The following is a 16,464-nucleotide window of genomic DNA, read 5'->3' as shown; positions in this document are numbered from 1 at the left end:
ACATCAGTCCCCTCAGCTCAGCATATGTGTGTGTGTGTGTGTGTGTGTGTGTACTTCCATGTGCTATTCAAAAGAGCCAGCTGGTGTTTGATCAACAATCTAACACATTTCAGGGTAACACAGAGTTCCTCTAACTCTGCCTGGTGTCTGATTGGCTATTCACGGCTGAAGGATAAGGTTGTGAACTTTCTCAAAGACGGTAATTCTACACAAAGTACTCATCAGGTAAATGTGGGATATACATATTTCCAAACTTTGAAAGACAGAATGACTGTGTCCAAAATTAAAATCAAAGGCATTGCTGTTCAGTTAGTTAATAACAAATACAGTAGGTAGGGTTTTAGAATGAAGGTACCATTGAAGGAAACTGGTTTCAGAGAAGGCCACATAACATCATGTCTAATGATCTTAAACTAATTCAAGTGAGCTTTAGACATACAGTATCTCACAGAAGTGAGTACACCCCTCACATTTTAGTAAATATTTTATTATATCTTTTCATGTGACAACACTGAAGAAATGACTTTGCTACAATGTAAAGTAGTGAGTGTACAGCTTGTATAACAGTGTAAATTTGCTGTCCCCTCAAAATAACTCAACACAAGGCCATCAATGTCTAAACCACTGGCAACAAAAGTGAGTACACTCCTAAGTGAAAATGTCCAAACTGGGCACAATTAGCCATTTTCCCTCCCCGGTGTCATGTGATTCGTTAGTGTTACAAGGTCTCAGGTGTGAATGGGGAGTAGGTGTGTTAAATTTGGTTTTATCGCTCTCACTCTCTCATACTGGTCACTGGAAGTTCAACATGGCACCTCATGGCAAAGAACTCTCTGAGGATCTGAAAAAAATAATTGTTGATCTACATAAAGATGGCCTAGGCTATAAGAAGATTGCCAAGACCCTGAAACTGAGCTGCAGCACGGTGGCCAAGACCATACAGCGGTTTAACAGGACAGGTTCCACTCAGAACAGGCCTCGCCATGGTCGACCAAAGAAGTTGAGTGCACGTGCTCAGCGTCATATCAAGAGGTTGTCTTTGGGAAATAGACGTATGAGTGCTGCCAGCATTGCTGCAGAGGTTGAAGGGGTGGGGGGTCAGCCTGTCAGTGCTCAGACCATATGCCACACACTGCATCAAATTGGTCTGCATGGCTGTCGTCCCAGAAGGAAGCCTCTTCTAAAGATGATGCACAAGAAAGCCCGCAAACAGTTTGCTGAAGACAAGCAGACTAAGGACATGGATTACTGGAACCATGTCCTATGGTCTGATGAGACCAAGATAAACTTATTCGGTTCAGATGGTGTCAAGCGTGTGTGGCGGCAACCAGGTGAGGGGCACAAAGACAAGTGTGTCTTGCCTACAGTCAAGCATGGTGGTGGGAGTGTCATGGTCTGGGGCTGCATGAGTGCTGCCGGCACTGAGGAGCTACAGTTCATTAAGGGAACCATGAATGCCAACATGTACTGTGACATACTGAAGCAAAGCGTGATCCCCTCCCTTCGGAGACTGGACCGCAGGGCAGTATTCCAACATGATAACGACCCCAAACACACCTCCAAGACGACAACTGCCTTGCTAAAGAAGCTGAGGGTAAAGGTGATGGACTGGCCAAGCATGTCTCCAGACCTAAACCCTATTGAGCATCTGTGGGGCATCCTCAAACGGAAGGTGGAGGAGCGCAAGGTCTCTGACATCCACCAGCTCCGTGATGTCGTCATGGAGGAGTGGAAGAGGACTCCAGTGGCAACCTGTGAAGCTCTGGTGAACTCCATGCCCAAGAGGGTTAAGGCAGTGCTGGAAAATAATGGTGGCCATACAAAATATTGACACTTTGGGCCCAATTTGGACATTTTCACTTAGGGGTGTACTCCTTTTGTTGCCAGCGGTTTAGACATTAATGGCTGTGTGTCGAGTTATTTTGAGGGGACAGCAAATTTACACTGTTATACAAGCTGTACACTCACTACTTTACATTGTAGCAAAGTGTCATTTCTTCAGTGCTGTCACATGAAAAGATATAATAAAATATTTACTAAAATGTGAGGGGTGTACTCACTTCTGTGAGATACTGTAAAGCAAATATTTAATAACTGCAGTGCTGCTTTCTCGATAGAAATAGAATAAAATAAAAAAAGATAAAAAACTAATATTTATGAATTAATATACTTTTCAACCACTCTATTAGATGCCATTTTAATTCATTCCACCAACAACAGGATTGTGGGATATCATAAGCAGCAAAGGATCCATTTACTGTATTTATTTTGTACTTCTAAAACCAACCAAATGAAGAAATATTAGTAGACAAGATTTGTCATGGCATGATGATGTACCTTGATGCCTTAACTCTGTATCTAACCTGCAAAGGTAGCATTCGATGGTAAAAAGCATTTCAATGATGTCAGGAATTCGGCTCATGACTGTACAATTTTATAAATGACATGTTATGTACAATATTCAATCAGTACCAGGGCTCCAGATTGCGACTAAATGGTCGCAAACGCAACCAAAAATAATTGATTGCGACAATAATTTAAAACCTAGTCGCCGTTGGTGACAGTCGGGTTGTGTGCATTCATATGCGGTTTCGTCATATATCATCTTGTGTTATTGAATGTATCTTTATAGCGCGCACCAGTGTATCATGCGCCACTTTTCACTCTTTCTGTTTCTGATGAGCTTGCTGCACCACACCCAACAACAAACCCAGCGTGAGAGTGTCGTGACCAAATGACTCTTTTGAACCGGGTCTTTTTCATGAATCACCCGAAAAGAACTGAGGGTTTGAACTCAGGAGCTCAGGTTAGCAGTTTGAATCAGATTCACTTTCTCAGCGACTCACCCATCAGTGAGCTCACAACTGGGAATGCAGACATTTCAAAATAAGAGTCCCATGTGTATTTCTGGCTTCTTTATAATTACAAGTCCCATATTGTGTACCACTTTTCTTCTTCTGGTAATTATTAATTGGGATTGGAGTAGCACAATAAACTGCATCTGGGATTTCATTCAGTTTGCACTCTCGTAGTCTCTGTGTCTGGGCCAGCCGGTAACAGTAAAGAAAGACTAAGGCAATATTTAAAACAATTTAAATTATATTTATCTATATATATAGTCAAGCTTTTAACACTTAGGACAATAGACCTTTTTCACAGACTGTGATGATGCGTTTCTGCCTTACTTAACAGTGTAAATCTAGCAACATTTTTATATGCTAATTTTTTTTAAAATATTGAGTGTAGGTTTATAACATTATGCTTTGTGTTATATTACCCTGGAATTAGTTTTAAAAAATTAATTACCACAGCTGCGAGGAGGTTTCGATTGCAGCTGCTGAGAGTGTGACAGTAAATTTGCCATCATCTCCCATCTGACAGTCTTAATCCACTGCTCTCTATTTTTTTTTTCTTCTGGAAAGTCATTCAAATGTAATAGTGGATTTTTTCTTTTGTTCTTGGAGCGAATGGGTAAGTGAAAATAATATTTGCTGTGGTCTCCCACTCACTCCCATTCACCGCTGTCGAAGTTCATCCTGCAATCGTTTACTTCCACGTTCCAAAACCAAGTGTGAAAAGGTCTATTGAGGGACTTGTACACAACTATTACACAAGGTGCACACATTCGCTGATGCTCAAGAAGACAACACATTACTATATGCATACTATACTTTTATGTAAATATCTGTAATGTAGATTCTGAAGAGCAGTATTAAATAAATGTTTTTATCTCTTATATTTATACAAATTATGAAAGGTGTGTGAACATTTATGAAACAAAAAGGAATGCAAACGTAACTTCTCAACTATATATACTGTTTATTAAACCTCAGATTAATGGGTTGTCAGCTGTCTTCCTTTTCTTCGGCTTTCTTTCTTGTTTCTGAACAGCAATCTAAATCGAGCAATTCTGTGATTTGGCAACTAAAAACAGCCTTTTGGTTCCTTAATGTTTCAGTTTAGGATCCAATGGCTCCTAAGTCATTTTTTTTTTAGTCTGGAGCCCTGATTACATGTCTTCAAAACTCTTAAGTGTACTGTCAGATGATGAGTATGTCAAAAATGACTAAATAAGTCTGACCTTTAAAACAGTTTAACCACAAAGTTTAGTTGGAGCCACTTTGAAAGCCCCAATGAAATCGTTACTGAGTCAATGACAGATTATTCCCTTCTATGCCAAATAATTCACACAGCCCTGTTGACAAGCACTCAGTAAAAACGCTAGACATGGAGATGCATTATCTAACACATTCACTGAGAGTATGGCCCTTCAGGGGCCAATGACACAGTGCTGACTCAACAAAAAGAAGCCAGAGATCTTGACCAAAGTGAGTCAAGTCTGACAACACTCAAAATCACAACACTGAGCAATCTCGAGATCCATAACCTCTGCCCTCCAATTATCTACCCTCACACAGGAAATCTCGCAGCATCCTAACTGCCAAACTGAAGTGTTGTTAGAGACATTGTTATTTAACATTTTTGACTTTTTTTAGGCAGATATATAAGCAGAACAGCCTTTTCACCGTATGCATAAACTCCAATGCATATCCGTATTCTAGCCAGGAAATGCAATAACAACCACGTTACACAGTTTTAGAACATAAATATCATACATCACGCTGACAGCCCTGTCATTAGATACCCTCTGCAATTCTAAGGAGCTGCTGAATACATCAAAATGACAAGAGGAAAAAGTAGTTGACCAATGAAGCAACATTAATAACAGAGAGAGAAAGACAGGTAGAAGGAAAAGAGTGGTATATAAATATATATAGTATGTTTCCCCCTTGGCATTAAAACAAGTTAATTCATGTTATGCTGTACCTTTTGAGCTTTATAGCTTTTTAAAAAATGAAATATGCCTGTTTTGTAATTTAAGGAAGTATTTCTATAATAGGGTAGAGTAGATACTGAAAAATATGCTCTGGTCAAGCTCAGGCACTTAAAATGTATTAACTATACAGTTACTTTTTTATATATTATTATGCACCAAAAACACAATAAAAAAAATTAACAGGATGCCTATAAGTATGGAACTAATGTTATCAAAAGTACTTGTACTTTGGTACCAAGTCTGACTTGGTATTATTAAACTGCAAAAGGCTGCAATCAGTCTGCATTTAAGCTGCGTGCTTTAAATGATGAAGCCGACTGCTCATACACTAGAAACTCCAGATATTGAGAATCATTTGCATTGTATGAGGTGTCAAAGCAGAGCAATAAACCACTGTGAAGCAAGCAGCATAGACTATATATTTATATAATGAAATAACAGCATTTGCGCTTTAATGATCACACTGGGCCGTGTTGCAAAATGTTTATCCGCCAGAAAAAGTGAAGCTTCTGTCAAAACCACACGTCAAAATAAAAGCATGACTCAAAATAAAAGCTAGATGCCTGAAATTGAAGAAACTGCAACAGAAATATATTACAACTGTATAGTAAAATGTAATATTCACTGTAGTAATAATAATTAAAAAAAATAATAATAATAATAAATAATGGTTACTGAATAATAATAAAATTAATAATAATTATGATAAAAATTAAGCAATATATCACAAGCAAGAGTGCTATAATCCTGAATAAAAGTTTGTTAAAAAATGCAATGGTGTGCTGGAAAGTAATTGTTCTATTTTTTACTTGTTAAATGTTTTTAAAACCTTTAACAATTAATTTGATTAGACATCATTTTGATGATGAAATTAAACTTTAAACATGGAATACTGGAACAATTACTTAAAAAATGTGGGGGAAAAATAAAACAGATTTCAGTAGGGCCTGCTTAAAAATTTAAGCAATGCATGCTTAATTTAGAAACACTTTAAGGAAGCATGCATATCTTTAAAATTATTATTTACATTGAAATTTACCTTTAAATAGGCTAAAGGAATGTGTTCAATAGCACATTCCCATATTAGCACATTGTTGCTGTAGTATCAAAATTGGTATAGAGAACTGTGAAATTTCACTGGTATCGGTACCGACTACTTAAATTTTGGTATCGTGACAACACTATATTGAACCTAACAGCATGAAAATTAAGAAATTAACAGGGTGTCTAAAGGGATGGGACCTAACAGAATGGAAATAATGATACTAACATGATGGAGATAAAGAGCTAAAGCTAGCAATTAAGGTGATAGATAGAGGCTTACAAGAGGGCGTCAACTTAAAGTTAATTTTGATATATTTTTAACCATATTTTGAAATGTTGATAATATTGATACCAATTTCTGTATTTTATCTAAAAGCATGGAATATTTTAAAGTGAAATAAATTACTCAATACCACATAACATGACAAAATTCATAAAATCAATTGCTAAAACTTCCTCATTTTGTGTTGTTGTTTTCCCTCCAAACATGATGCATTTCCTAGAAGATGATGTCATTAAGGACTTTTGTTAAAGGAATATAACAAGACTAATCAGATAGAAAGTGATATTGAGGACACAGGAAAAACCAATACAAAACATTTATTTGAAACATTTTGAATAGAGAAAGGAATAAAGAAAATGAAGAAACACCTGAAATATTTCTTAAAGTCGCACTGAAGTGCCTTGACGAGCGCTGTTCGATTTGCTGTTTTGACGTATTTCCTACTGAAACAGGAATTGGGGGTGGGACACGTCGATCGACTCATCCCATTTAAAAAAATAGCCAGCAGGTTTTAGTTTACAGCCACACACACACATACCCCTTTACACCATGCTGCTCATGTCAGTGTCGCTTACCGGGAAAACTTGTGACGTGATCTCAATACCGGCCAGCTTTTCAAAAGTTTTGAGAACCGAACATTACTACATAACCAGTCCACAAACGCACACATCACATTGCGGTCTTTGTTTATGATCAAGTGGGAGCCGTTGCCAATACAGATAAATGAGAAACAAGCAAGTAAAAAACAATATATTATATATTTTTTTATCACAATACACCAAACATAATAAATGAAGAACTCTTACTCAAACTGTACATATCAAGAAATCTCTGGCTGCACAAAAACTATAAATAAACTCCAGCAACTTGCCCTAGCAACACAAACGCAAATTCTCCGATATCCCTCCTTCTTTGAAATGTAAAAATTCAAGCCAGCGGGCACGCAAACAGGGTAGTTTGGGTATCCAGAAGAGGGTTTGGGGAGGGGAGCAACATAAAATACACATTCAACATGTTGTTTGCCAATTGCTGTGATCGTATCATTTGAATGATGCGGGGCTGGTGGGGAGGGATTGAAACTCGTCTGGCTATTGGTCAACATTTTTCCCCAGCCCTCGCACCAGGACATACATCAGCAGAGAAGAGAAGTTATTGCGAGGTGGGGGCAAGTTGTTGTTTTTGATTAAAGTTTAAGAGGGCAAACCATTTAAAAATAATAATAATGTGCACAGATAAATCGTTTACAATAAAAACAGCAACATTCAATAAGACAATAAGAACTGTCAATTTTGAATTCATGGTGACTTTAATGTTCTAATATTTAGACGAAGCATAGCAATAATAATAGAAACTAATAGAAACTAAATATATGTTTTGATTTACATCATTAAGACTGATTGTTTAATATTTTATCTTTTAGGGGTGTAACGGTACACAGAAGTCACGGTTCGGTACACACCTCGGAATTGGGGTCACGGTTTGATACGAGTTCGGTACAACAGGAAAAAGCAACAAATCCCAAATGCTAGGTTTCTTTTCATTTATTTTGAACAGACAGTAGTGCAAATTACAGTTTGTTCCACCTAGCGGCATTTAGTCCCCCCTGAGGTAGTTGGTACAGTACAGCCTCCTTTAGTGTATTAAGCACTAAGCAGTAAACAGAATGCACTCTTGCATAGGCCATATTTTTTTGTAGGGTTGATAAAAGCAAAAGGTATTTGGTCACAATCAGCTACAAAACTGAAAAGCATCTCTTGTGTTATAAAAGTACAAAATAAATAGAATAATGAAAAACAAAACTTGTGTATTAGGAGAAGCCATTCTTGTTTTGGGTTGGTGCATAGATGGTCTCTTCTTCTTCTGCTCTTTTTCCTGTTGTGGCGGTTAGCAAACAGCGTTGCATTACCGCACGCTCCCCCTTCTGGATTGACGTGTGGATCGCCTGTGACTGACTCAGATCTATTCTTCGTCTGACTGTATGCACTGAACCGTGACGTCAGTACCGTGACAGTTTGGGATGAATACATGTACCGTTAAACCCCTATAAGACATACAATATATGTATATAGGGACATGAAAATTTACTGCAAAACAGGAATGACTCAGGTAATGGAGTGACTCAGTCATCAAAACTGAGAGCAGACACAAGAAAGTGCGTACACACACTGCCTCTCAGACACATACACACTTCTGCATAAATTGCCAGTCAAATTAATTTGCATATAAACTTGACAGACGTCTTCATATGCATACGTGCTCTTACCTGAGTCTCTTCTCTTCCTTCTTACGCAGTTTCATGTCTCTCTGTACGACTTGGATTACGTGCTCCGCTTCATCATTGGTCAGACCAGACAGGTCCAGCTTACGCCCCATCACTCTTTCTGAGTCCAGGGTCAAAGGTCAAGATGCTGGGATCACCAAAGGTTGTTGTTGGAGAGTTGCGAGAGGAAGCTTGAAGGTCACTGAGGAAGAAGAGAGAAAATTTACTGAAAGTCATTCTGAACAAGAATCTTTTGACTGCTGAGGGCAGTGAATGCAATAAAAATCGCATTTCTTATTTCAAAATGTTTCTTCCTCAAAAGGCAAATCGTTAACAGAACTGTTAAAGAATAGGAATCACAATCGTTAAATTGCTTACAATTCCCATCCCTAAAGCTGACAGTCAGGCAGGCAATATGCAATTACAAATGTTTATCACAAAGCCATGCCACAGCACAGCAACCAAAGCTTATCCACAGACAGACCTAACTGGACATACATTCACAAGTATAAAATTAAAAAGTAAATACGCTAAAGAGTTCCTAAAATAAAAAGGTTATCTTTAACAAGCAAACATACACATTGAGATATGATCGGTACAATGCACACATGGCTTTAGACCTGCATTAATGCACACAGCTATTGGGAAGAATTCTACCTGTATCCCTGCTCTCTTTCTCTCTCATTAAACTGGTTCATGAGGGCGAGGCTGAAATGGATCAGAACATTTCAGAACCGGTCCAGCAGAGGCAAACAAAGAGAGAAAAGTGACCGATAATATAAAGAGATTGAGAGAAATACGCAGTGTAACAAACCACAAGACTATCCACCAGAGTTTTAATAGGACGGCCAAATATTTAGTTCATTCTGCTTACTGAACTGTTATGAAGCTGGGTTACAAACAAAAGGGGGCACTGTGACTATGTGTCTGTGTGTGAGTGTAGCTATAGTTTGGGAGCAAATAGTGAGCTAAATCTGAAAAAACTTCCCATTGGGGACATTTGGGGCATCATCAGTTGTAAAACACTTTGTTTACAGTTATAAAAATGCAAAGTCTTTTCTTTTAGTGGTAGGGTTAGGGTTTGTTTATATAAAAGCAATAGACGTCTATTGTATGTCCCCATTTAGATGGTTTATGTGGACGTGTCTACCTGTGTGTATCTGCTTATTGATAAAGTGTTGTGAAAAAAAAGGAATCAGGATTAGACTGTGTTGAAGGAGGTGGGCCAATTACAGAATAAGAGTCAGAGACAGTACTAGAAAGAGGGAGAGAGATGCTGACATAGAGAAGGAGAGAGAGTGTATGACGTTAAACACAGCCTCTGGGTGATGACTCAGTCAGCTGTGCCCTTTAAGCTCTACCAATCACATTACACTCCACCTGTTTACAATCCTCTCTCTCTCTCTTTGTCTCTCTTTCTTATACACACACACACACACACACACACTAAGATGAATCAGTAACTAACTATTCATTACCCAGCATTTCTGCAATTATCAAATATTCTCAAATATCAAATAAGGCTAGTTTCACACAACCACCCAAAGCTCATCACACACCTTTATATTCGCAGATGGTGGCAAGATTTTTATAGACGCACCTGCTTTCACTCTGACAGTAAAGCGCTTTAGTGCTAGCCATTCAATACGCACATATCAAGAGAGAAACAAGGGAGATAATGATGGAGCCTGAAGTCATACTAGTTTCATATTGAGCCTCAAAAGACTGCTAGATTTTTGGTGTAGATAGATATTTTGTCTTTTAACATTCAAACTTGCTATTTTATTTAATGGGAGACTACCTTACCTACCATTATAACATGTACAGTGGCATTACCTTGGTACAGTGATAGTATCAGATGGTAAAACCATGTTACTTTCAATCATAGAACTAAAAGATTACAATTATACAGTTTACAAGGTATTTAAAAAAATACTATGGCACTGCCATGGTACAGTACTTATCCAAAAAAACATGGTATTACCATGGTACCATGTTTAAAAAAACACAGTGTGGAGGTGAGGCCGTGGTCAAGCGCCTGTCTGGTGCGAACCTGGCAGCAGCGAACCCCCATGTGACGCTGGCGAAGATGGGGGAGCAAGATGCCCCTGAGGCCTTTCTGCAGCTCTTCGAGCACACGGCCCAAGTCTGGAATGGCCGTGGGCGCAATGGGCAGTCCACCTCCTACCGCTGATGACCAGGGAGGCCCAACTCGCGCCTCAACAGCTCCCGGTCAACAACCTCCTAAGGTACCCTGAGCTGAAAAAAGCAATCCTGAAGCGGGTCGGCCATAGTCCCGAAGAGCATCACCAGCGGTTCCAATCCCTGATGCTGAGCGATGTCGGTCACCCGTTTGCCTTCACTCAACAGCTCTGTGACACCTGCTGTGGTGGGTGCTGGCCGAGCGACGTCAGGGGTGTCATCGATCTCGTGGTTTTGGAACAATTCATCTCCAAACTACCGAAAGGAACAGTGGAGTGGGTCCAGTGCCACTGACCGGCGTCACCGGATAAAGCAGTGCAGTTGGCGGAAGACCATTTAGCGGCGTACCCGGTGGCCGGTGTGCCCCACTCTATCTCTCTCTCTCTGTGGTCCCTCCCCTTCCCACATCCCCTCCTTCTTTCCGACCTATCCCGTTCCCCGGAAATGGTGGAACAATCCCCCGAGACTGGTGCCCCGGCCTCTCTCTCCCCGCTTTACAAATTCTTCCTCTCAGGTGGGGGAAGCTGCCGCCACTGGTGTGGGTATGAGGTTTGAGCCGGTCTGTTGGAGTTGCGGGGAGCCAGGACACATCCGTGAACAGTGCCCGGTGATGGAGGTGGGGACATTGATCCGGGTCCCCGACACTCCACAGGCCGCCCCCGATCGGGCAGGGACATACCAAATACCCGTGAGTATTGGGGGGTACATACCAAGCCTTGGTGGATTTAGATTGTAACCAAACCTCCATTCATCAATGCTTGGTTCAGAATGGGGCATTGGATACAAATAAGCAGGTGAAGGTGAGGTGTGTGTACGGGATATTTACGATTATCCTGCAGTGATAGTCACTATTCTATTTCGGGGTCAAAAGCATAACTTTGAGACTGTGGTTAGTTCCCGCCTCACCCATCCACTAATTTTGGGTACTAATTGGCTGGCTTTTCCCGAATTGTTAAAGGGGTTGTGTGTGGATGGGTCCTGTAATACAATAGTACAGTCTGGGATGTGCAATGCGCTGATGGGTGAGGTGGAGCTGGGGCCTTCTACGTCAGCTCTGTGTCAGGATGACGTAATGGAGTGGGAAGCCTCGGCTTCCCCAGCCCTTAGGGGAATTCCCGCTGGGGATACCAAGGAGCCATCGGGAAATGTTGTTCCAGGCGGCTCATCATAGTCCGATGGCAGGTCACTTGGGACAGGGGAAAACACTAAGCCGTCTCATGGCCCATTTCTATTTGCTGGGCATTCACGCGACATGCCGCGAATGTCAGCTGGTGAATCCGCCGGCCACACCAAAAGCACCATTGCGCCCTCTTCCGCTGATCAAAGTTCCATTTGACAGAATTGGCATGGACCTCGTTGGGCCATTAGAACGGTCAGCACACGGGCATCGCTTTGTGTTGGTTCTGGTGGACTACGCAACGTGATACCCGGAAGAAGTGCCTCTTTGCAACATCTCAGCACGTAGTGTTGCGGAGGTACTCTTCAGAATATTCTCCCGACTGGGGATTCTGAAAGAAATCCTCACTGACCAGGGCACTAATTTCATGTCACGTACACTACGCGAGCTGTATGAATTATTGGGTATTAAATCTATTCGGACAAGCGTGTACCATCCACAAATGGATGGCTTGGTTGAATGATTTAATAAGACCTTAAAAATATGATTCATTAGTTCGTTCACAAAGATGTTTGAAATTGGGATAAGTGGCTCGAACCCCTGTTATTTGCAGTGCGAGAGGTCCTGCAAGCCTCCATGGGGTTTTCCCTGTTTGAAATGTTATATGGGCATAAGCCACGTGGCGTCTTAGACATCATGAAGGAAAATTAGGAGGAGGGACCTTCACAGAGCAAAAATGAAATTCAATACGTTCTTGACCTGACAGCAAAACTCCACACACTGGGGCGTCTATCACAGGAGAATTTGCTACAGGCTCAAGAACGTCAGTCCCGGCTGTATAACGGGGAGCTCGGCTACGGGAGCTTGCACAGGGAGATAAAATACTTGTATTATTACCCACATCAAGCTCTAAATTACTCGCAAAGTGGCAAGGGTCCTTTGAGATCACACGGCGAGTTGGGGAAGTCGATTATGAGGTAGTGCATATGGATACAGGTGAGGCTCATCAAATTTACCACCTCTGTATCCTTGATGAATTGTGACTAATTACCGTTTCCATGTTCACAGTGAGAGTTGGGGGAGATAAGATGTCCCAGTCCACCAAATGTGAGAGAGAGAGCCCAGCAGTGAAGTTGTTTCTGTGTTGGCCGCTGCAGTGTTTCAACGTTTGACTGTTTAAATTGAAGCTTCACCGTTGCGCTTTAAGCAAACGTGTTTATTTTCTGTTAATAAAAAGTGACATTCCTGAGTTGGAATTGCCATGTCCCGATTCCTCCTTTTGATCCAAATACAAACATCTGTTACACATAGTAATACCATTGTACTTTTTGGTCCTTTTGAGTGCACATTGAGAGTGAAAACAGAACAGGAGAGTTCGGGTGTGGAAGAGGAAAGATTTTATGTGGGTCAGCTCTGGATGTGCTGTACTCTTGAGGACAATGTCATGGTCAAGATTCCTGGTGGGCATATTGGATACAGCACACACATAGGGTATATACAATGACCTCACAATAACCTTGTTGTGTCATACTCACCATCTGTTCAAAGTCCAAACTCCTCTTATGGAGTCCAGCTAATTAGCACAAACAGTGCAGCACAAGGTGTTGTCCTATAAAATAAAAAAAACCTTCTTTTGCCTCACTTTTTCATGAGGTTCTTAAGAAAGAGATGTGCTCGCCCTTAAAAAACTTACCGCAAATATGCAGCAAATTTTCCGCTCATTATTTTCACATGCAAATTAGCTTTTAATTCACCGCAAATGTTTGGCAGAAGTTTACAGCTCATCGCCAGTAGTGGTGAACCTCCGGCAAACCTTTAGCAACAATGGACAATTTGCCGCAAGTTTGCTGCAAATCTCATTTGCATGTGAAAATTATCTGTGGGGAATTTGCGGACAATTTGCCATGAACTCCCGATTTCTGTAAAGGCACCCATGCAAAACTCGCTGCCATTCTACCATATTTATTTTGGTTGCTAAGGTGGTTTATGTGGTTGCTAAGGTGTTCATGATGGTTTTCAGTCCATTGCTATGTGGTTGCTAGGTTGTGAAAACAGCCAACACTCCAACTTTCTGCAGGTATTTACACTTCACTTCATGCGTTTTTACTGATCGGATAGCTATCCAATTGAATAAGCACATTCCATTAACAGTTGGCCACATCAGTGTGTCTCTGCCAAACTGACATAAATCCACTTTTGAATTCCATCGCTATAAGCAAATGTAACAGACTTCACTTCCGTGATTATGCTAATGCCTTGCAGCAAATGTAAAAGATTTATTATTTGATTCTGTCAGCGATCTGCATCAATAAAATGAAGGAAAATATTCTGTCTCTCCTACAACCTGCATCCATTTCTTAATTTGGTATTATTTATTGCACGAGCCCTACGCAAATCCTCGGTAGCAGCTGTCATGTTTCACATTTTCCCTATGCTGACGTAGCACTGTTTGTGGCTTGAACAGCTACACACATTTACACTTGACAGATTTTGAATGGAATGCGTCTCAAACCACTTCCGGAGGTAGTTTGAGCGATCAGGTGTTTATCTATCTCAAATTCATCTTGGAGGGCATTTACACTTTGTATGAAGTGACCAAGTGTAAATACTCCCTCTATGATATTCTGGTTCCAAGATATGGCTCAGGTCCCTCCTTCAATGTTAATCTATGGGTTCTTTCCACCAATTTTTTTGTCTGCCAGGTAGAAATCATAAGTTTCATTCCTTAAAAAAGTAATAGCACACCTGTCCTCAATAAGCCACATGATTTGAGGCATCATTCATGTTCACACAAACAGTGCAGGACGAGTTATGTACCAAAGTTTATACTTAAAGCTGGAGTGTGCAATTTCTGCCACACAAGCACCAAACAGAATTGCTAAAATAAACAGTGGTTTTAAAAACATTTCCGAATACACCCTCCATCTGCCATTGGTTGTACAAACAGATAGTCCCGACCCAAACTCACACCACTGGTTGAGACAGTGTTGCTGTGTCGGGCTGGATGAGTTGCCCAAACAAACAGATTAATGTTTGAAAGTGTCACAAAGGCACAGTGTTACACTTTGAGGAAATCAGTCTACGAATGGTTAACATATAAATGTCTCCACATATTAAATTTGGATTGGAGAAAATATAAAAATAAAATAATAATTACAAACACATCATCTATAATGTTAAGAGTTCTGAAAACCCCCTAACCCTAAGTATGAACTATAGTATTAACAGTGATGCTTTCCTTACCAAGCACCACTTATCAAGCAGAGTTAATAATGAAGGCAAGAAGGTTGATGCACATATGGGTCAAACTAAACTGCCATTTAGGTATAAATTAAAAGTAGCAAAAGAAGTAAACAGCTAGTTATAGCTCATTTATGCCAATGATATACCCAGGTTTCATAACTACCAGTCTGCCACTTTATTAAAAGAAAAACAGGTTTAAATTCCCCTATTCCCCAATATACGGGATAAGGAACACTCTGTGTGGAGTAATTGCTTTTCTCTGTGTGTCATTTGGGTCATTTGCCTGTACTGAATAATGGGACTGGAGAGGAGGAGGAAAACTCATTCTCTTTTAGGCTCAAACGTAACTACCACAATCCGTCAGACTGGCCTCCATTTCAGCTCAACATCCTGCCGTGTTTGATTTAAGTATCATTATTCAGAGCTGCTCATAATATGCTGAGTGCAATTTCCCATTGCACAAGAGAGTTGTATGACAGAATTCCAGCTGCCTCTTGGTACAGTAGCCATAGTATGGTGCTATAAAGTAAAAAAAATTGCCTCAAATTCTGCCTTTTAATATATCATTATTTGATGTACCTGCAAACATCTACTTATCTTAAAAAAGGAAGACCTTAACCGCTAGTTTTTAATTTCATTTCCTAGTAAGTCAAAAGCATTGCATCAGATTATTGTACACAAACTAGGGCTGTTAATTGATTAAATACTATAATCGATTTGACAGCTCTTACTTGGAACATCTCACTTTGGTTGTTTCGTGCTATTAATGCACATTTTAAGATGCTATGTCGAGTAAAAGTAGAGTGAAACTGTGTGTGCATCCCAAACTGCATACTTCTGCACTATTCTACTTCATTTTGTAGTGTAAGTTGTGCGAGTAGTATGTTAACACTGAAAATGCATCAAAAAGAAGTGTACTATAAGTACCTGGATGTTTAAACAGAGTGTGGGATAGTTGGACACTTGATGCACTCAGCACTCGCGGCTTGCCGTATGCAGTGAAAGGCACGGAGTTAAATAGATATGTTGCTGGTCTGACAAAACTGTTGTAAATAATGGAGAATGTGGCAACTAGCGATACTTCAGTGAAGACAGCACCTTATCAATGCAAGTTGAATGCCTTACCATCACCCCACGGTGTGTGAATATGTATGTTGTTTGAGATACAAATGTTGAACTGAGGTTGGCTAAAGAGCTAAAGCTAGTGGCAACACATCACATGCGTTTGAAATGTCACTTTAGGGCCTATTTACACTTGGTAACTTCATGCGTTTTTACTGATCAGATTGCTATCCCATTGAATAAGCACATTCCATTTACACTTGGCCACATCAATGTGTCTCCGCCAAACAGATATAAATTCGATCTTCAATTCCCGTGCTATATGCAAATAACACAGAGTTCACTTCCGTGATTATGCTAATGCCAGGCAGAAAATTAAAAGATATGATTTATTATTTGATTCCAACTGACTTTGA

General features: G+C 40.2%; 1 protein-coding gene across 3 annotated transcripts in view; it reads right to left on the bottom strand.

The window, feature by feature from the left end:
• Nucleotides 1-8,560, bottom strand: part of LOC127434721 (rab effector MyRIP-like) — a 190,719-nt gene extending 182,159 nt beyond the window's left edge. For all 3 annotated transcript variants that reach the window (XM_051687646.1, XM_051687648.1, XM_051687647.1), the window contains exon 1: nucleotides 8,428-8,560. In XM_051687646.1, coding sequence (XP_051543606.1) covers nucleotides 8,428-8,537 — 110 coding nt within the window. In that variant the 5' untranslated portion in view covers nucleotides 8,538-8,560. The remainder of the gene's footprint in view (nucleotides 1-8,427) is intronic.
• Between the last annotated feature and the right edge of the window lie 7,904 nt (nucleotides 8,561-16,464).

This window comes from Myxocyprinus asiaticus, chromosome 44 (genome assembly GCF_019703515.2).
Source record: "Myxocyprinus asiaticus isolate MX2 ecotype Aquarium Trade chromosome 44, UBuf_Myxa_2, whole genome shotgun sequence".
In the NCBI taxonomy this organism is placed as follows: domain Eukaryota; kingdom Metazoa; phylum Chordata; class Actinopteri; order Cypriniformes; family Catostomidae; genus Myxocyprinus; species Myxocyprinus asiaticus.
The sequence above is the reverse complement of the archived record's forward strand: the minus strand, read 5'-3'. Positions and strand labels throughout refer to the sequence as shown.